The sequence below is a fragment of the Benincasa hispida genome, unplaced genomic scaffold (genome assembly GCF_009727055.1).
Source record: "Benincasa hispida cultivar B227 unplaced genomic scaffold, ASM972705v1 Contig159, whole genome shotgun sequence".
In the NCBI taxonomy this organism is placed as follows: Eukaryota; Viridiplantae; Streptophyta; class Magnoliopsida; order Cucurbitales; family Cucurbitaceae; genus Benincasa; species Benincasa hispida.
This window is the reverse complement of record NW_024064153.1, coordinates 469,462-484,430: the sequence shown is the minus strand read 5'-3', so window position 1 is coordinate 484,430 and position 14,969 is coordinate 469,462. Positions and strand designations below refer to the sequence as shown.

The following is a 14,969-nucleotide window of genomic DNA, read 5'->3' as shown; positions in this document are numbered from 1 at the left end:
ACGTAGGTCCAACCCAGATAGGTCCGAAGGGAAAGTTTTATGGCCTTTTCTTGACGAGCATTCCTTCTCCTTGTTTTTCGAGCAGTTTGGTTGAAACCCAAGTTTCTAACATAATTTTGCCAGTGCTTCCTAAGTGCCCACTAGGGATAACATTTTATGTTTGCTCCATAGGCTTACCCTATTGTTTTTATCATTCTATGTTCTTCTGGCAATTTCCATATCTCACTCGTTCCCATATAACAAAAACATTGCATTTTTTAAACCAAATAAAAGAAAAACTTAATTAGTACAACAGAGTTATGTCCTTACTTTCCATAATTTAGGCAGTCTTTTGCTCATTGACTATCTTCTCTAATGATTCCAAGCCAACTCTTCATTGCTTCTCATTGGAGTCCAGGTCTTTCACTCACCAGGGCTTCGTTTGTTATGTGTTAATGTCGTGAATTAAAAGCTATTATTTTCAAAATTTTAGTTGAAGCATAACATCAGTTTTTTGAAAGCAAAGCAATAGTACGTTGGCTAGTTCTTTTAGGGCAGCAAAAATTTGAGGTTTCTCTTTCATGTTCTTGTGCCTTTTATATTTTTCCCAGTAATTTTCAACTCTTTTTCAGTTCATAGCCCTTTTTGTGAAGTCTGTAATCTTTGACATTAGTCTATTGACTGATTACATTCAAAAGAATATAGAACTACATACACTTCATCCTACCACAATTAAAATAAACTTATATGCTAGATGGATGGTGACTATTCTACAACCATTTTGGAGAGGTTCTCATTGAGGCCAGCCCACAACTTCAATTCATAATCATGAACTTCTTCTCTGCATTGCTTTTAATGCATCTAAGAAGTCTGACTTCACCTGAAAATAAACAAGATTAGAAGTTCATGGGACAAATATGAAAGTATTGGAAAGCTAATTGTGCAAGGGTTCGTTTTGTGAGTTCTAAAACTATATTTTAATGTGTCAAGGCAAGCATAAGACATATGATCTAAAATATAATATAAATAATAAAATATTGTAAAATAGGTAACAAGTATGCAAATGTCCAAACATACTTCGACAATGGCATAGATTTCTAGAAGGGACATAAACCGCACCATATGAACGACTCCATGGAGAATAAAACAATTGGAGTATGTTGAATATGTTGAAAAAAGATTGAGGTTGGATCTCCAAATCTTTTGCATAATTCTTATTCAAGATATATGTTCTAAATTGGAATATCTAATTTTTTTCCTGCTTAGTAATGTATTATTGTAGAAGGATTGCATTTTGTCTTCTTAACACAAAGAATGCCACTTAAAGATAGAATCTTCAGCAGCATATCTTCAGTTGCTGAGGTGGGCAGGTTTTTGTCATTTTTTCCATTCTCATGTTAATTAAAGAAGCTTTGAAAGACATGGTTTTTGAGTTTGAGGAAAAAGAGGTAGAAAAAAAAATAAAATCTTCTTGCTGAGCTTGATTTCTTAATGATAAAGCAGAAGCTAATAACTTTAAATTGGCATCACTTTTTTGTCAACTGGAAGATTAATCGAAGCATCAGAAGTAGAGACAGCACTTCGCTTTCTTTAGTACTCTTATTTGTCTTAGCTTCTTGATGTAATTTAGATTTCTATAGCCTAGTTGTCTATATTTTTGTTCGGATTGCAACATTCAGATTGTATTGCTTCATTAGACTACTCTTATTTTGGCCTTTGTTGGAATTCTCAATTTGTTGTATATGATGAGGGTGCTATGGGGGTGTCAACCTAGTTGAAATGTCCTTGTGCACCTACTGATCCTTTGGTTTCCTGATTGATTTCCTTGTATTTTCCTTTATTATCAAAGTACTCATCTCTTGTACTAATTATATTGATTAATAAAGGTTGTTTCCTTTTCAAAAAAAAAAAAAAAAAAAGCAGAAGCTAATAACATTTCTCCACATGAAATTGTTATTTGAGCTGCTGTTAAAGGAGAGCTTTTGCAGTTCTTAATTGAAGAAAGGAATTATATTCAGAAGAGCAAGTTAAATTAGCTTAGGCTGGGAGATGAAAATTGGCTTAATTGCCCAAAAATTCTTCAAAAAAGCTTCCAAGTCATTCATTATTGCTCTCAGTTTGTCCCCTTCGTTTGATGGATAATGAAAATTCTCTTCTCTTCATATTTTCTTTGGATGCTTTTATTCGATAGAATGTTGGAGGAAGCTTTTTCTTCATTGAAGCTTCATTGGGTTTGGAGCAATGATCTCAAGACCATCGTTATTCAAATTTTAGTTGGCCCTTCATTATAAGTTCAGGCACAACTTTATGGGCTAATGCAGTGAAAGCTCTCCTTTGCTCCTTTCAGAAATTTGGTTCGAGAGTATTCAGTCAAGCCACTTCCTTTTTCTGATCGTTATGAGATTCCTCAAGTCAAAGCCTCATCATGGTGTTCTCTATCTAAACACTTTGCTGATTATTCAACTCTAGTGATTTGTTTAAACTCGATTGTTTTTACTGCTTCGTCAGAAGTTTAGTCTATGTTTTATATTTTGGTTCTAGCTTTGTTTTGGCAAGTTTGTAGTTTTTATTTTGTTCCATCTCATGTACTATGAGCATTAGGGTCATTCACTATTTCAATAAAAAGTCTTGTTTCCGTTTTAAAAAAATATCTTTGTATTTTGAGTATTAGTCTCTTTCATTCAATAAAACGTTGTATTTCCTTTAAAAGACAATAATAATAATAACTCAAATAACATACTTACCGAGCTTGGGTAGTCTGCACTTATTAATTGATGACTACAAGTTGCCTACATGATGGGATGATAAATTGTCCACTTTTCTGTGTTGATGCTTTAAAGGGACTTAACTGATATTACAAACATTTTGATGTCTTTCCGGAAATAATCTTTTTTTTTTAACGGAAGCAAACACTTTTCATTGATGAAATGAAAAAAGACTAATGCTCGAATTACAAAGAAACAACAAAATAACAAGAACTAAACCACATAATCAAATTTTAACATGACCTAAACCAAACAATTCTATTGATCAAAGTACAAGTACAGCTAAAAAGAAATGTCCTCCATGGCTAAAGCCTGAGAGATATCAGAAAATAGATGTTCCAATTAGCTGTGTGAGGAAAACAAAATCGCTCAAAAAACACCAAGTCTAATTAGATGCTGCAAAATGCAACAATTGCCAAAATTACAAAAGTATCTAACTATCTCATCCCCTCAATTCCTTTATACCAAATCTTCAAATCTAGGCCTTTCCCTGTTCGCTTTATTTGCAATAAGCTAGAGAATCTAGGCTTTACTACCAAAATAATAACGATATATGATCTACTACTACCAAGAGAAGAAGAGGCACTAGACCAACCAATCCAATCAAAACTGTACTTGTTAGAGATGGTTATGCCACAAAGTATCAGATTCCAAATAAAAACCTCAACAACTATCGGGAAAGAGGCAGCTGTTTTCCTCCCTCTAAATTTACCCCAAATATCTCATGATCTGCTCAAATTTCAGGGCTGATTTAAAATGTATCTTAGCTAACATACCCAATGGGTGGAAATGTCAAAATGGACATCTAGTTGGAGTTCACCTGTCTTTAAGATGAAGACCTCCTATTTTAGGAGTTTTCATGTGACCTTATTCCTCAACACGATCTAGAAGCACTTGGCTATCAGACTACCTGCTAGAACCAGACCATGATACTCGGGTTTATTCAATTAATTGGGTTTAGACAGGTTAACATCTACGCATGTACACCGCCCAAAAGAGTTCAGAAACATCAAACAATTGGAACAACTAACGAACTTCACACAATAACAGGACTACGAAATGATGTATCTATCAATAACAATACATAGATTTGAGAAGAGGAAAGGCAAGTAATTTTGCAAACCATTTGGCGACATTGGTAAGTGCAGAGCATGTGCTCAGAGGACTCTTGCGAGCACCCTGGTTGTGTCATTGCTGGCACCAAGGGAAGAGGATCTTCATAGATAACGAGCGGCAGATCTGAGGCACCGGCTGGTAAGGAATCGGGCAGAGATGCAACATCGGAACGTTGCTTCTTCGGTGGAGGAGTCCTGACAATCATGCTGCTGACTTTTCAAATTCCAATTGATGGGTTAGGGTTTGTTCGGGAAGTGCAGTTGTGTGGGCTACTGAACAATTTGAAAACAACGGTCGTTTGATGGCCGTACCAAAGAGCTTCACTGTGACGAATTAATCAAATGTAAAGGCGATGAGAAAAGTTGGTGAATCGAGAGTTTTTTTTTTTTTTTTTTTAAGGGTAAAAAATAACTCTTATTTCACTTTTCATGAATAGCACGTTTTTAAAGACTCGTTAAAATAATTTTTTGTGTGCTTCTCGATCGAAATAAATCATCAAGGTCTATATAAAGAGTTAACTTTTTTAACTTATATCCAAACTATCTATTCTTTTGGACTTAGTGGAATCTCGAGAATCGAGATTTACATAATTTTTTCAAATCTTGCTTAATCTTTCTGATCTTTCCAAAATTTAAAAACCATACCAACAAATATTATAGAATTTAGAGAATATTGAAAAGATAATTGTTAAATCGATTTAGATAATCGGTAGATTAATTTGAAAATTCATGGAAACATAAGTTGGGCACTATATTTGCAAGATTACACAATAATTTATATAAGATTTGGAAAGATTATAAGAAAATTTTTTAAAGATGTAAGAGTTAATATAAGATTTGAAAAGGTTGCATGATATTTGGAAAATATTATGTGAATCTCAAATCCGGAGCAAAATTGTATCGAGAAAACATGAAAGAATTGATAGTTGGATATAAGATGAAAAAATTATTTTTTTATTCAAATCTCGATGTCGATCTCAACTAAGAATGACTAAAAAAACTATTTTAACGAATTTTCAAAAAGAATGCTAGTTGTGAAAGGTAAAACTGAAAGAGGGTTATTGTTGTTTAATAATATGATGTTTAATGTCCTTATAGATGTGAATGAATTAAGTAGAATTTCTCTTCAAAAGCATAAGTATAAACTTCTAAAGAACTAAATTACTTGGTAAGACCAAGGTTAAACTTAGGGATTTTCAAGTCAAATAATCTTATCAGTTATGTTTATCTTTGGTTTTATAAATTCAAATTCATGCAGTTGAGACTTTTGAACTAAAAACTTTAATAAAAATATGGTTTACGTAACAACATAAATGCATAGTTTGAAAACTCTGAGAATGTGCGATTGAGAAAGGTGCCTTTTGCATGAAAAATAAGGTTGAGATGATTACCATCATTCCTTTTAACATATATAAGAGTTTCCATTTGTATTCTTAACCACAGCATTATACGCAATCTTTCAGTGAGGAAACCACATTTATCATGTTTCCCGGATGCATGCATAGAAGTTACTTGAATAAAGGGTTGTCTTTATCTCTAACGATACTACCTACTTTGATTACTGTTCACAATCCCTTAGTTAATTGTTGCTACTTTATTCAAAAGACCAAATGGAACCAAGCTTATAGAAATATGCATTCATTAATCAAACTGAATGTTCACTAAAAGTATATCCACCGGAATGATGATATATGCACCTCAACCCATTTTCATTTAGCTACTCGTGAAGAAATAAGAAATAAAAATGGAGAGGGTACTGGGGACTTCTCTATTTTCAATTAGTTACCATAACTCCCACCCACATGAGTGAATAATTCTCCTATAATGAGGATTTAATAATATTATATTTGTTAGAGTTGATGTCTTAAATCTCAGTAGGTACTGTAATTTGTAATTATAATGTACAAACAATTTATTTATCTAATTAAACCTAGGGCATTCTATTTGATATTTAATAGCATTAACCCATAAAACCAATAAACTAAGATCCAAGGTTGTCTTTTGTAACTTGAACATACATACAGGTGGATCATGTTCAATCGATAACTTAAACAGTCTGTAGTAGATGGATAAGGCTAGGTACCTTATCCTGATAATACTATGAATACGACTCGCTTTGTAGTTGTTACAATTGTTGTAGAATGCTACAAATGATCTTATCCTGATCATTCATGTGGAGACATAGGAGCGGGGTGTTCTATACAAAGAGTTTCTATAAGATCGGACCACAAAATAAATAGTATCTCTATATAACACCGTCGATATAAAAGACTTACATTTCATCAAGATGACCATAGGTAACTTGACCTAAATCCTGAGTGGAGTTGTGAACTTCTGCCTATGAAGGTAATTCTTTGTTTTGCATAGGTGAGAATGGTCAATTCTTCGATTCAATATGCCTATCATTTTGTGGATTTGTCTGATTTGGGAGCTGGGAACGTATCTACACAAGAAGTAATTTACTCATTCTCTATGGTTAGAGTAAGTAGAGAAATTGCTCCCTTAAGGGGTGATTAAAGGACTTGAATAATGTGGCGTCACACCCTCTTCTGACTTCAAAGGAGTTTAGTCATAGTTAGACTATGACTTATTGTTCATTAGATGGATAAGTGATACTTAAAAGTTAGATGTAACTATAGAGGCAAAACGATAATTTTGGTCAAACTGTACTTACGAGCAATTTGTGAAGGCTCAGCAAACTATTGATTGGTTATATCCAATAGACACAAAAATATATCTGTAGTGTAAATAGTGCCGTCAGTTTAGTGGAATGACCGATAGTTAATGGAAGTTGGTTGATTTAATTAAAAAGTTTAACTAATTAATCAAGTACCATTGGAGCTTTAAACTGTAAGTCCAGGTCCCCTTGGTAGCTCAACTGAGATTATTAAGAATCAAATTAATTTTAGATTAATTTGAATTTTTTAAATTAATTGAGAAAATTAATTATATGTGATGTAATTAATATAATGTATTTGATACATTATAATATAAAGTTTTATTTCAGAAGAAATAAATATTTGAATATGATTCAAATATTAATTATATGAATATTATTCAAATAGAAACTATAAATTAAATTTAATTATGAATTTGATTGATATTAAATAATATATATAAAATGAAAGAATAATAAACTATAACTTATATTATATGTGATAATATAAACTATAGGTTATGTGTTATATTGGATATAACATAAAATTTATTATATATACATATATTAAAGTAGTTAGTAATATTTATATATATGTTAATTTAAATTAAATTAAATGTTATTTTAATTAATTAAAATTAAGGGGAGTCATTGTAACTCCTTCCAACCCATTCTTTCATTGATATCAAGAAAGTGGTTTTCACGATATATATTTTTTTAAATAGAAGTTGGAGATCATTCTTGATATTGAACTTCTCAATTTTTTATCTCTAAGAAACTCATCTTCTCGACACATCTCTTCCTGCCAAAACTAAGAGCAAAGCCCATACCTCTTGCTTGATTTCTCATCCTATAGAGAATATTAAGGAATCGTCGTTGGTGGTGTTCATTTGGTGTTATTGTGCTTGTAGATATTGTTCGTTGAGTTTGTGCAGTACATAGGAGATGAGACGAAGATTTTGTGTCTTCAAGGATAAGTTCTCCTTGGTGTTCTCGTGTTTTGTAAAAGCATGTTGTAGGGTATTGAATATTTATCATGCTTTGTTTTCATCACTATCTCTAATTTATGTATGTTCTGTAAAATTATTTGAGAGACATGATTGCATATCATGTTTTTGCACAGGTTTTCCAAAACCTTCAATATTGAATAAATATAATATAACTAAATGATTATTTAATTAACAATTAATTAATCAATCATATCACATGCATTTTAATCACATTAAAATACAAATCTCTCTTATAACCTATAGTTTTAATATGAACCATATTCACATTAATTTTTAACCTATAGTATTTATATGAATCTCATTCATATAAATAGTATTTGAATCTTATTCAAATATTTACCGCTCACATATTATATAGTTTTAATTTAAATCATATTTATAATTAACTATATACTATAATATATCAATATAATTATACTTTATATTAATCACATTAATATAATTAATACCTTTAATTCCCTTAAATAATTTGAACAATTCAAATTATTCTAAAAATATTTATTCATTGGTTAATCCTTAATAAGCTAGCAAGGGAACCTTATGGACCTACAAATTAGAAGTTTCAATGATATGAGATTAATTAATTAAACTCTTTAATTAAATTAATCAACATTCATTAACTGCTCATCACTCCACTGGAAGCCGACAGCTACACTATTCGCACTGTAGATATACTTATGTGTCCACGGATATAACCAATCAATAGTAAGTCGACCCTTCACGAGTTGCTCATAACTACAGTTGGGTCAAATTACCTTTTTACCTGTGTAGTTACATCTAATTTCTTAAGTACCATTTATCCCTCTAATGAACAGTTAGTTATAATCCAACTATGAACTAGACCCCTCTCTGGCCAGTGAGAGGATAAATCGCCTCATTGTTCAAGATTCAAAGTCAACCTTTAAGGGAACAATTCATATACTTTCTCTAAAGACAGGAAGGAGTGAATTCTATCTTGTGTAGTTGTGTTCTCAGCTTTCTACTCGAACAAATCCCCAAAATGGTATGCTTATTAATTCGGCAATCTGGTCACTCTCACTCATACAAATCAAAGGATCACTTTCATAGACAGGAGTTCACAATTCATTTAGGATTAAGAACAAGCCACCTATGGTCATCTTATTGAAATAGTAATCTCTTCAAGTAACGAAGTTATAAAGAGAAACTAATCATTTTGTGGTCCGGTCTTATATAAACTCTTTGTATAGGAACCCTCACTCACATGTTTCCACATGAACGATTAGGATCACATTATTTATAACACTTTACAATTATTATAACAATTACAAAGTGGGTCGTATCCGTAATGTCACCAGGATAAGATACCCAACCTTATCCATATACAACATACCATTTAGGTTATTAGTTAAACATGATTCATTTGTATGTCATCCATATACATGTTTAAGTTACATAAAATAACTTTGGATCTTAGTTTACTAGATTGAGTTAATGCACATAATGCAAACACCTTCTGAAGGCGGATACAAGTAAAGATGATCCCACGAGACCGAGCATAGATCTCAAAGTGTAAACTTTTATGGAGAACGTGAAAAGAAATTGACATATCATATATATCATTTTCCTCTCAATAAAGAGGCGTTTGGTGCACAAAGTTGAGTTGAGTTGAGTTCGTAATAATTATCTGGGAAGTTAGATTATATGTAAAGTTAGATTGTCTATGTTTGTGGCATAGAGTTGGGTTAAGTTGAGTTGGAATGTCTGCATTTGGAATGTTGACTTGAGTTGAGTTATGTTAGAAAGTCTGCATTTGGGGTGTAGAGTTGAGTTAAGGTATCTGGTGTAGTTTTTCTAAACAAAATTGATTGTCGTGAATTTTTTCCCTATTTTATAAAATTTTCAACCATACACATATTTATCTACAATTTTAATACTAAAAAATGTTTTATTCTCTTTTCCCATTCTTAAAACATAACAAATTCTTACATAGTAAACATATACTAAACACAAATTTTGAATTCAATCTTTGAACGCTCGATTGCATAGCATATATTTTTTTTTATTCCTAAACACCAAACATATTCCAAACAAATGAAAATTTTTTAGAACTACTTAGCCCTCAATCATGAACACTGAAGAAGCTTTAAATTAAACAACTTTTTTGTTTTTCCTTCTTTTAAAATGTAACATATTTTCACCATACACTCGAACACTCAATTGCATAACAATTTTATTTACATTCCAAAAAACATGTCATATTCCAAGAAAATGAAAATTTTCTCTTATTTCTTATTGGGGTTGATGTCCTAAATCTCGTAGGGTTCTATAGTTTGTAATTGTAATATACAAACTTCTTATTTATGTAATAAAAATATTTGATGTTTTATTTCACAATTAATTGCATTAACCACAAACCAATAAACTAACATCCAAGGTTATCTTATAGCTTAAACTGTTGGGATTGGTGACCTAATTCTCCCGGTGGTCTCGTAGTTTGTAAATATATTGTTATTAATAAAATAAATGTTATTTTATAAGCATTTACTCAAATCTAATAAACTAAGATCCGTGGTTATTTCATGTAACTTAAGCATGTATGTGGAGACATACAAGTGGATCATGCCTTAAGTAATAACCTAAATGGTCTGTAGTAGATGGATAAAGGAGGGATACCTTATCCTGTTGACGCTATGGATATGGCCCACTTTGTAGATGTTACAAGTGTTGTAAAGTGCTACAAATGGTCTGATCCTGACCATTCATGTGGAGACATGCGAATGGGTGATATCTGAAGTCTATCATATAAACGGATGCTTGATCGTTTAGTAAAAGGTAGATGATCGTGTAGTAAAAAGGGCCTGATCGTTTAGACGACCGTTTAGTAAAATCGCTTGCGCGGGCGATCGTTTAGAAAAGACTATGTGATTGTTTAGGAAAAGCGCGCGTGTACACGATCGTTTCGTAAACTTTGAGCTATTGTGTATGATCTCGTTTGCTAGGCGATGGACAATGTATTAAATCGTGGAGCAATTATTTTATCTCTTTGCAAAATAAAAACCATTCATGTAATCCTTCAGTTACGAAAACTGATTGCAACCTCCCATTATCTCATTCGGTTACGGAGAAAAAACTGCCAACAATTATCTTATAATTGTTTAATTAGAAATAAATATAATCATATTATATTTATAACCTATAGTTTAATATCACATCATATGCAACATATAAACCATAGTCCTTTTCTCCTCCACCAAATATAAATCATATTTATATCCTTTTCCTCCAATTAATGTATTTCATACATCATGTCAACAATATCATATATAATTGACCCGTTTAATTATATCATATATAAAAAAACTCTCTCTTGTCAATCTGAACACTTCAAACTGACCCAAAAATTGATTCTCAACTTGAATCCATTGAGCTACCAAGGGGACTTTATGGACCTAAGGCTTGAAGCTCCAACGGTACGTGAATAGCTGACTAAACTCTTTAGCCACGAGATCCACAATCTGTTAACTGTCAGGCATTCCACTAAAGACCGAACTCTTATCACCACAGATATATTTTTCTGTCCATCGGATATAACCAATCAACAGTACGATAACCTTTCACAGATGCTCGTAAGTACAGTTAGGCCAATTTACCGTTTTGCCCCTATAGTTATATCTAACTCCTTAAGTACCACTGATCCCTCTAATGGACAATACAACATAGTCGTACTATGTGTGGACACCTCTCGGGCTATGAGAAGGTGTGTGGCGCCACATCGTTCAAGCCCTGAATCAGCCATTAAGGAAGTAATCTATCTACTTACCCTTACTTCAGGGAATGAGTAAATTTTATCTTGTGTAGTTGAGTTCCCAGCTCTCAAATCAGACGAATCCCCAAAGTGGTAGGTTTGAGTCGGCAATCTGGCCACTCACACCCATGCAAATCAAAGGACCGCCCTCAAAGGCAAGAGTTTTGATAACGGGCAGAAATGAACGTTATCATAGTGCTAAGTTCTTAAACAATACTGGCTTGCGTTGATAAAATGTGTTAGATTGTGTCAAAAAAGCATTAAGTTTATTATATTGCGGCCGCATACGTTCATTGCATAGGAACAGTTGATTTTTGTATTTTTTGTGCAAGAAATGCGTTGACGCAAGGCAGAAATTGTGATCATAGGAAATCATTGGTCAAGCGTAGCATTACCGCAAGGCTTTGCGGTGATTGTATTCATAAACATTTGCCTAAGAAGGAGTGTCGCAACTTGGTTGGCGTAACATGGTGGACGCATCTTGGTGAAAGGTATAATTAATCATGATGGGACAGAAAGCTGATAACAGTCGAATCCGAATTAAGTTGACAGCCACTAACGAACAAGTACATTCAGCTTTTCGGTGACAAATATTCAGCGCATCAGTCAGGAATTAAAGTCGTCTCATCTATGCAATCATGAGAGAGAAGCCGCCTTTCACCCTGGAAGTTCTATAAATACCAGAGGCATCCTTTAGAAAAGAGGTTAACCAGTTCACCATTTCATGAATTTGAGAGCTCAGCTCGTCTTTGTCCATAGTTTTCCTTTTTATTTTAAGGCGAAGCAAGAGAAGAGAAAAGACGTCGAAGATCGCTCAAGGCAACTCGAGAAAGAACCTTAAGGCGTAGAAGCAGAGAGCAGGCTGACTTTCGCGAGAGCGAGATTATCTTTTGAACACGAGTAGAAAAACAGTGTAAAAGCCTAGGGAGCAAAAGACTGATACCAGGCCTTTTATTCTATACTTGCATTGTTATTTTGTACTTCATCTTTATATTTATACAATAAAAGTTCTTATTCTACATCTATTCACTCTCTTAGCACGTATGAGTAGCTAAACTAGTCGAATGGGTTGAGAAGAACTAAGCTAACATGATCTAGGAAGTTCATTGCTTGCGATTGTCTTGTTTCATGCTGTGCCAAATACCCCTTTAGAGCTACTCGAGAGAGAGTCTAAGGAAAGAACCTAATGACCTGAGAGATCTAGGTTAGAATCTGGACTCGAGAGAGCAAGATTAAAACTACATAAACAAGAGATAAAGGCTTAGAGATAAGCTCTGTTTGTCAACCTGCATCGCATGCATCCTAGAGATGGGAATGATATTTTGTGGTCATCTTATTTGTGTGTGTGTCATGTTGTCATCGCATAAATAAGAATAAAGGCTTATGTGTAGGTCCTATAGACTTATCGCATATATCGCATGCGTTCTAGCCTTAGAAGCCGTGGCATTCGCACCGAGAGGTGGTTTACTGTTGTATACATGTTGCATGATCGCATAGCATGAATGCATCCTAGGAGGTGTTAGCCAAAATTTTTCTCAACCCGTTCACCGCATACTCATCGCATTTCCCATTTAATCAACTCTTTTCAAACTCCGCCACATTTATTTATTTTTCATCATCGCAAACAACAACCTCAACAATTATTGATTTATTTGGTTACCGCAAAGTTTTCTAAAAATTACCAACACAACCTATTTTCACAAGTCCCTGAGTTTGACCCTGGACTTACCAGGAAACTCAATGGAGTTTACATTTGGATTCCACTGAAGAAACTTGAGTGCTCAACGCAATTTCACCATCGCATTTCATCCACATTTCTACATCATAAAATAACGAATCAAGTTTCCAACTCATTCAAGATTGAGGTCATGTTACCTATGGTCATCCTAGTGAAGTGAAGTCTCTGTCATGAACGACGTTATATAATGAGACTATAACACTTCATGATCTGGTCTTATACAAACTCTTTTGTATAGGACGCCCCCGCTCACGTGTCTCCACATGAATGATCAAGATCAGACCATCTATAGCAAGTCAAAACACTTGTAACTATTCTACAAAGCGGGCCGCATCCGTAGTGTTACCAGGGTAAGGTTTCCCTCCTATATCCATATACTACAAACCATTTTGTTTATCACTTAAGGCATGATCCACCATTATGTCTCCTCATACATGCTTAAGTTACAACTACAACCAGGGATCTTAGTTTATTGGTTTGTGGTAAAGCAATTAAAACATCCAATGTTTCATAGACAACAGTGAAAAAAAATATCATATATTATTACATCAGAAGCGTTTGTTCAATACATTGTTTACAAACTACAGAACCCAACGAGAGTTTAGGGCATTATCCATAACAATCTTCCACTTGTCCTAAAGCGAGGGGGGGTGTACAAAAAACTAGTAAAAAACAATAAAATAGGGCACTAAGGCCCAGTACAAAAATCTTCCACTTGCCCTAGTATAGCCGCGAGCGATCCTGTAGACCTATGCTCTGAAGGTGACCCTAAAAAACTGTAGCTGTGAGAGCCTTCATAAACGGGTCAGCAACGTTGTGCTCTGAAGCGATCTTCGTGAATAGCACGTCCCCTCGATGCACTATCTCGCAGATGAGATGATACTTTCACTTTATATGTTTGCCATGCTTGTGACTCTTTGGCTCCCTAGAGTTCATTACAACACCACTATTGTCACAATAGAGGGTGATGGGCCTAGACATGTCTAGAACAACTTCCAGATCTGTCAAGAACTTCCTGAGCCAAACGACCTCCTTAACAGCTTCACAAGTCGCTACGTATTCGGCCTCCATCGTGGAGTTGGCGATGCACTCTCGCTTAGTGCTTCGCCACACTACTGCTCCTCCGTTAAGAATGAAAATTAAAACCTGGAGTGGATTTCTGAGAATCCTTATCCGTCTGAAAGCCAGAATTCGTGTATCTAGTAAGGATCAAATCCCTAGTTCCATACACGAGCATGTAGTCCCTCGTTCTCCGAAGATACTTAAGGATGTTCTTGACTGTGGTTCAGTGACCCTGTCCTAGGTTAGACTGATACCTATTGACTATTCCCACAACATAGCAAATGTCTGGTCTAGTACAGAGCATCACATATCAAACGGTCAACGACAGATGCATATAGGACCCGTTTCATCTCCTCAACCTCTTGAGGCGTCTTAGGTCACATTTCATTAGACAAAGTAAGTCCATGTATGAAAGGTAGTAGGCCCCTTTTGGAGTTTTGCATCGAGTACTTGAGTAATATCTTGTCAATGTACGATGCCTGAGACAGTGCTAGCACCTTGTTCTTTTGATCCCGAAATATCTGTATACCAAGAACAAACTGAGCCTCTTCCAAATCTTTCATTTGAAATTGGGTCGCTAGCTAGTTCTTAACTATAGTCAATAGTCCTACATCATTCTCAAAGTAGGATATAGTCTACATACAACACTAGGAAAACTACTGAACTGTTGATGATTTTCTTGTAGACACAAGGCTCATCAACATTTTAGTCAAAGCCGTACAATTTGATCCGAGTATCAAACCGAATGTTCCAAGATTGAGACACTTGTTTCAGCCCATAAATGGACCGATTCAGTTTGCAAACTTTTTGCTCTTGACCTTGGGCTATGAATCCCTCGGGCTACGCCATATAAATGGTCTCCTCAAGATTACCATTAA

The 14,969-nt window shown here is 34.2% G+C and overlaps 1 protein-coding gene across 1 annotated transcript in view; it reads right to left on the bottom strand.

Annotated features, from left to right (window-relative positions):
* The window catches only part of LOC120068969 (mitotic spindle checkpoint protein MAD1), a 52,522-nt gene extending 48,331 nt beyond the window's left edge, over positions 1-4,191 (bottom strand). Inside the window, exon 1 of the mRNA XM_039020610.1 lies at positions 3,868-4,191. Within this exon, the coding sequence (XP_038876538.1) occupies positions 3,868-4,065 (198 nt within the window). The 5' untranslated portion in view covers positions 4,066-4,191. The remainder of the gene's footprint in view (positions 1-3,867) is intronic.
* Between the last annotated feature and the right edge of the window lie 10,778 nt (positions 4,192-14,969).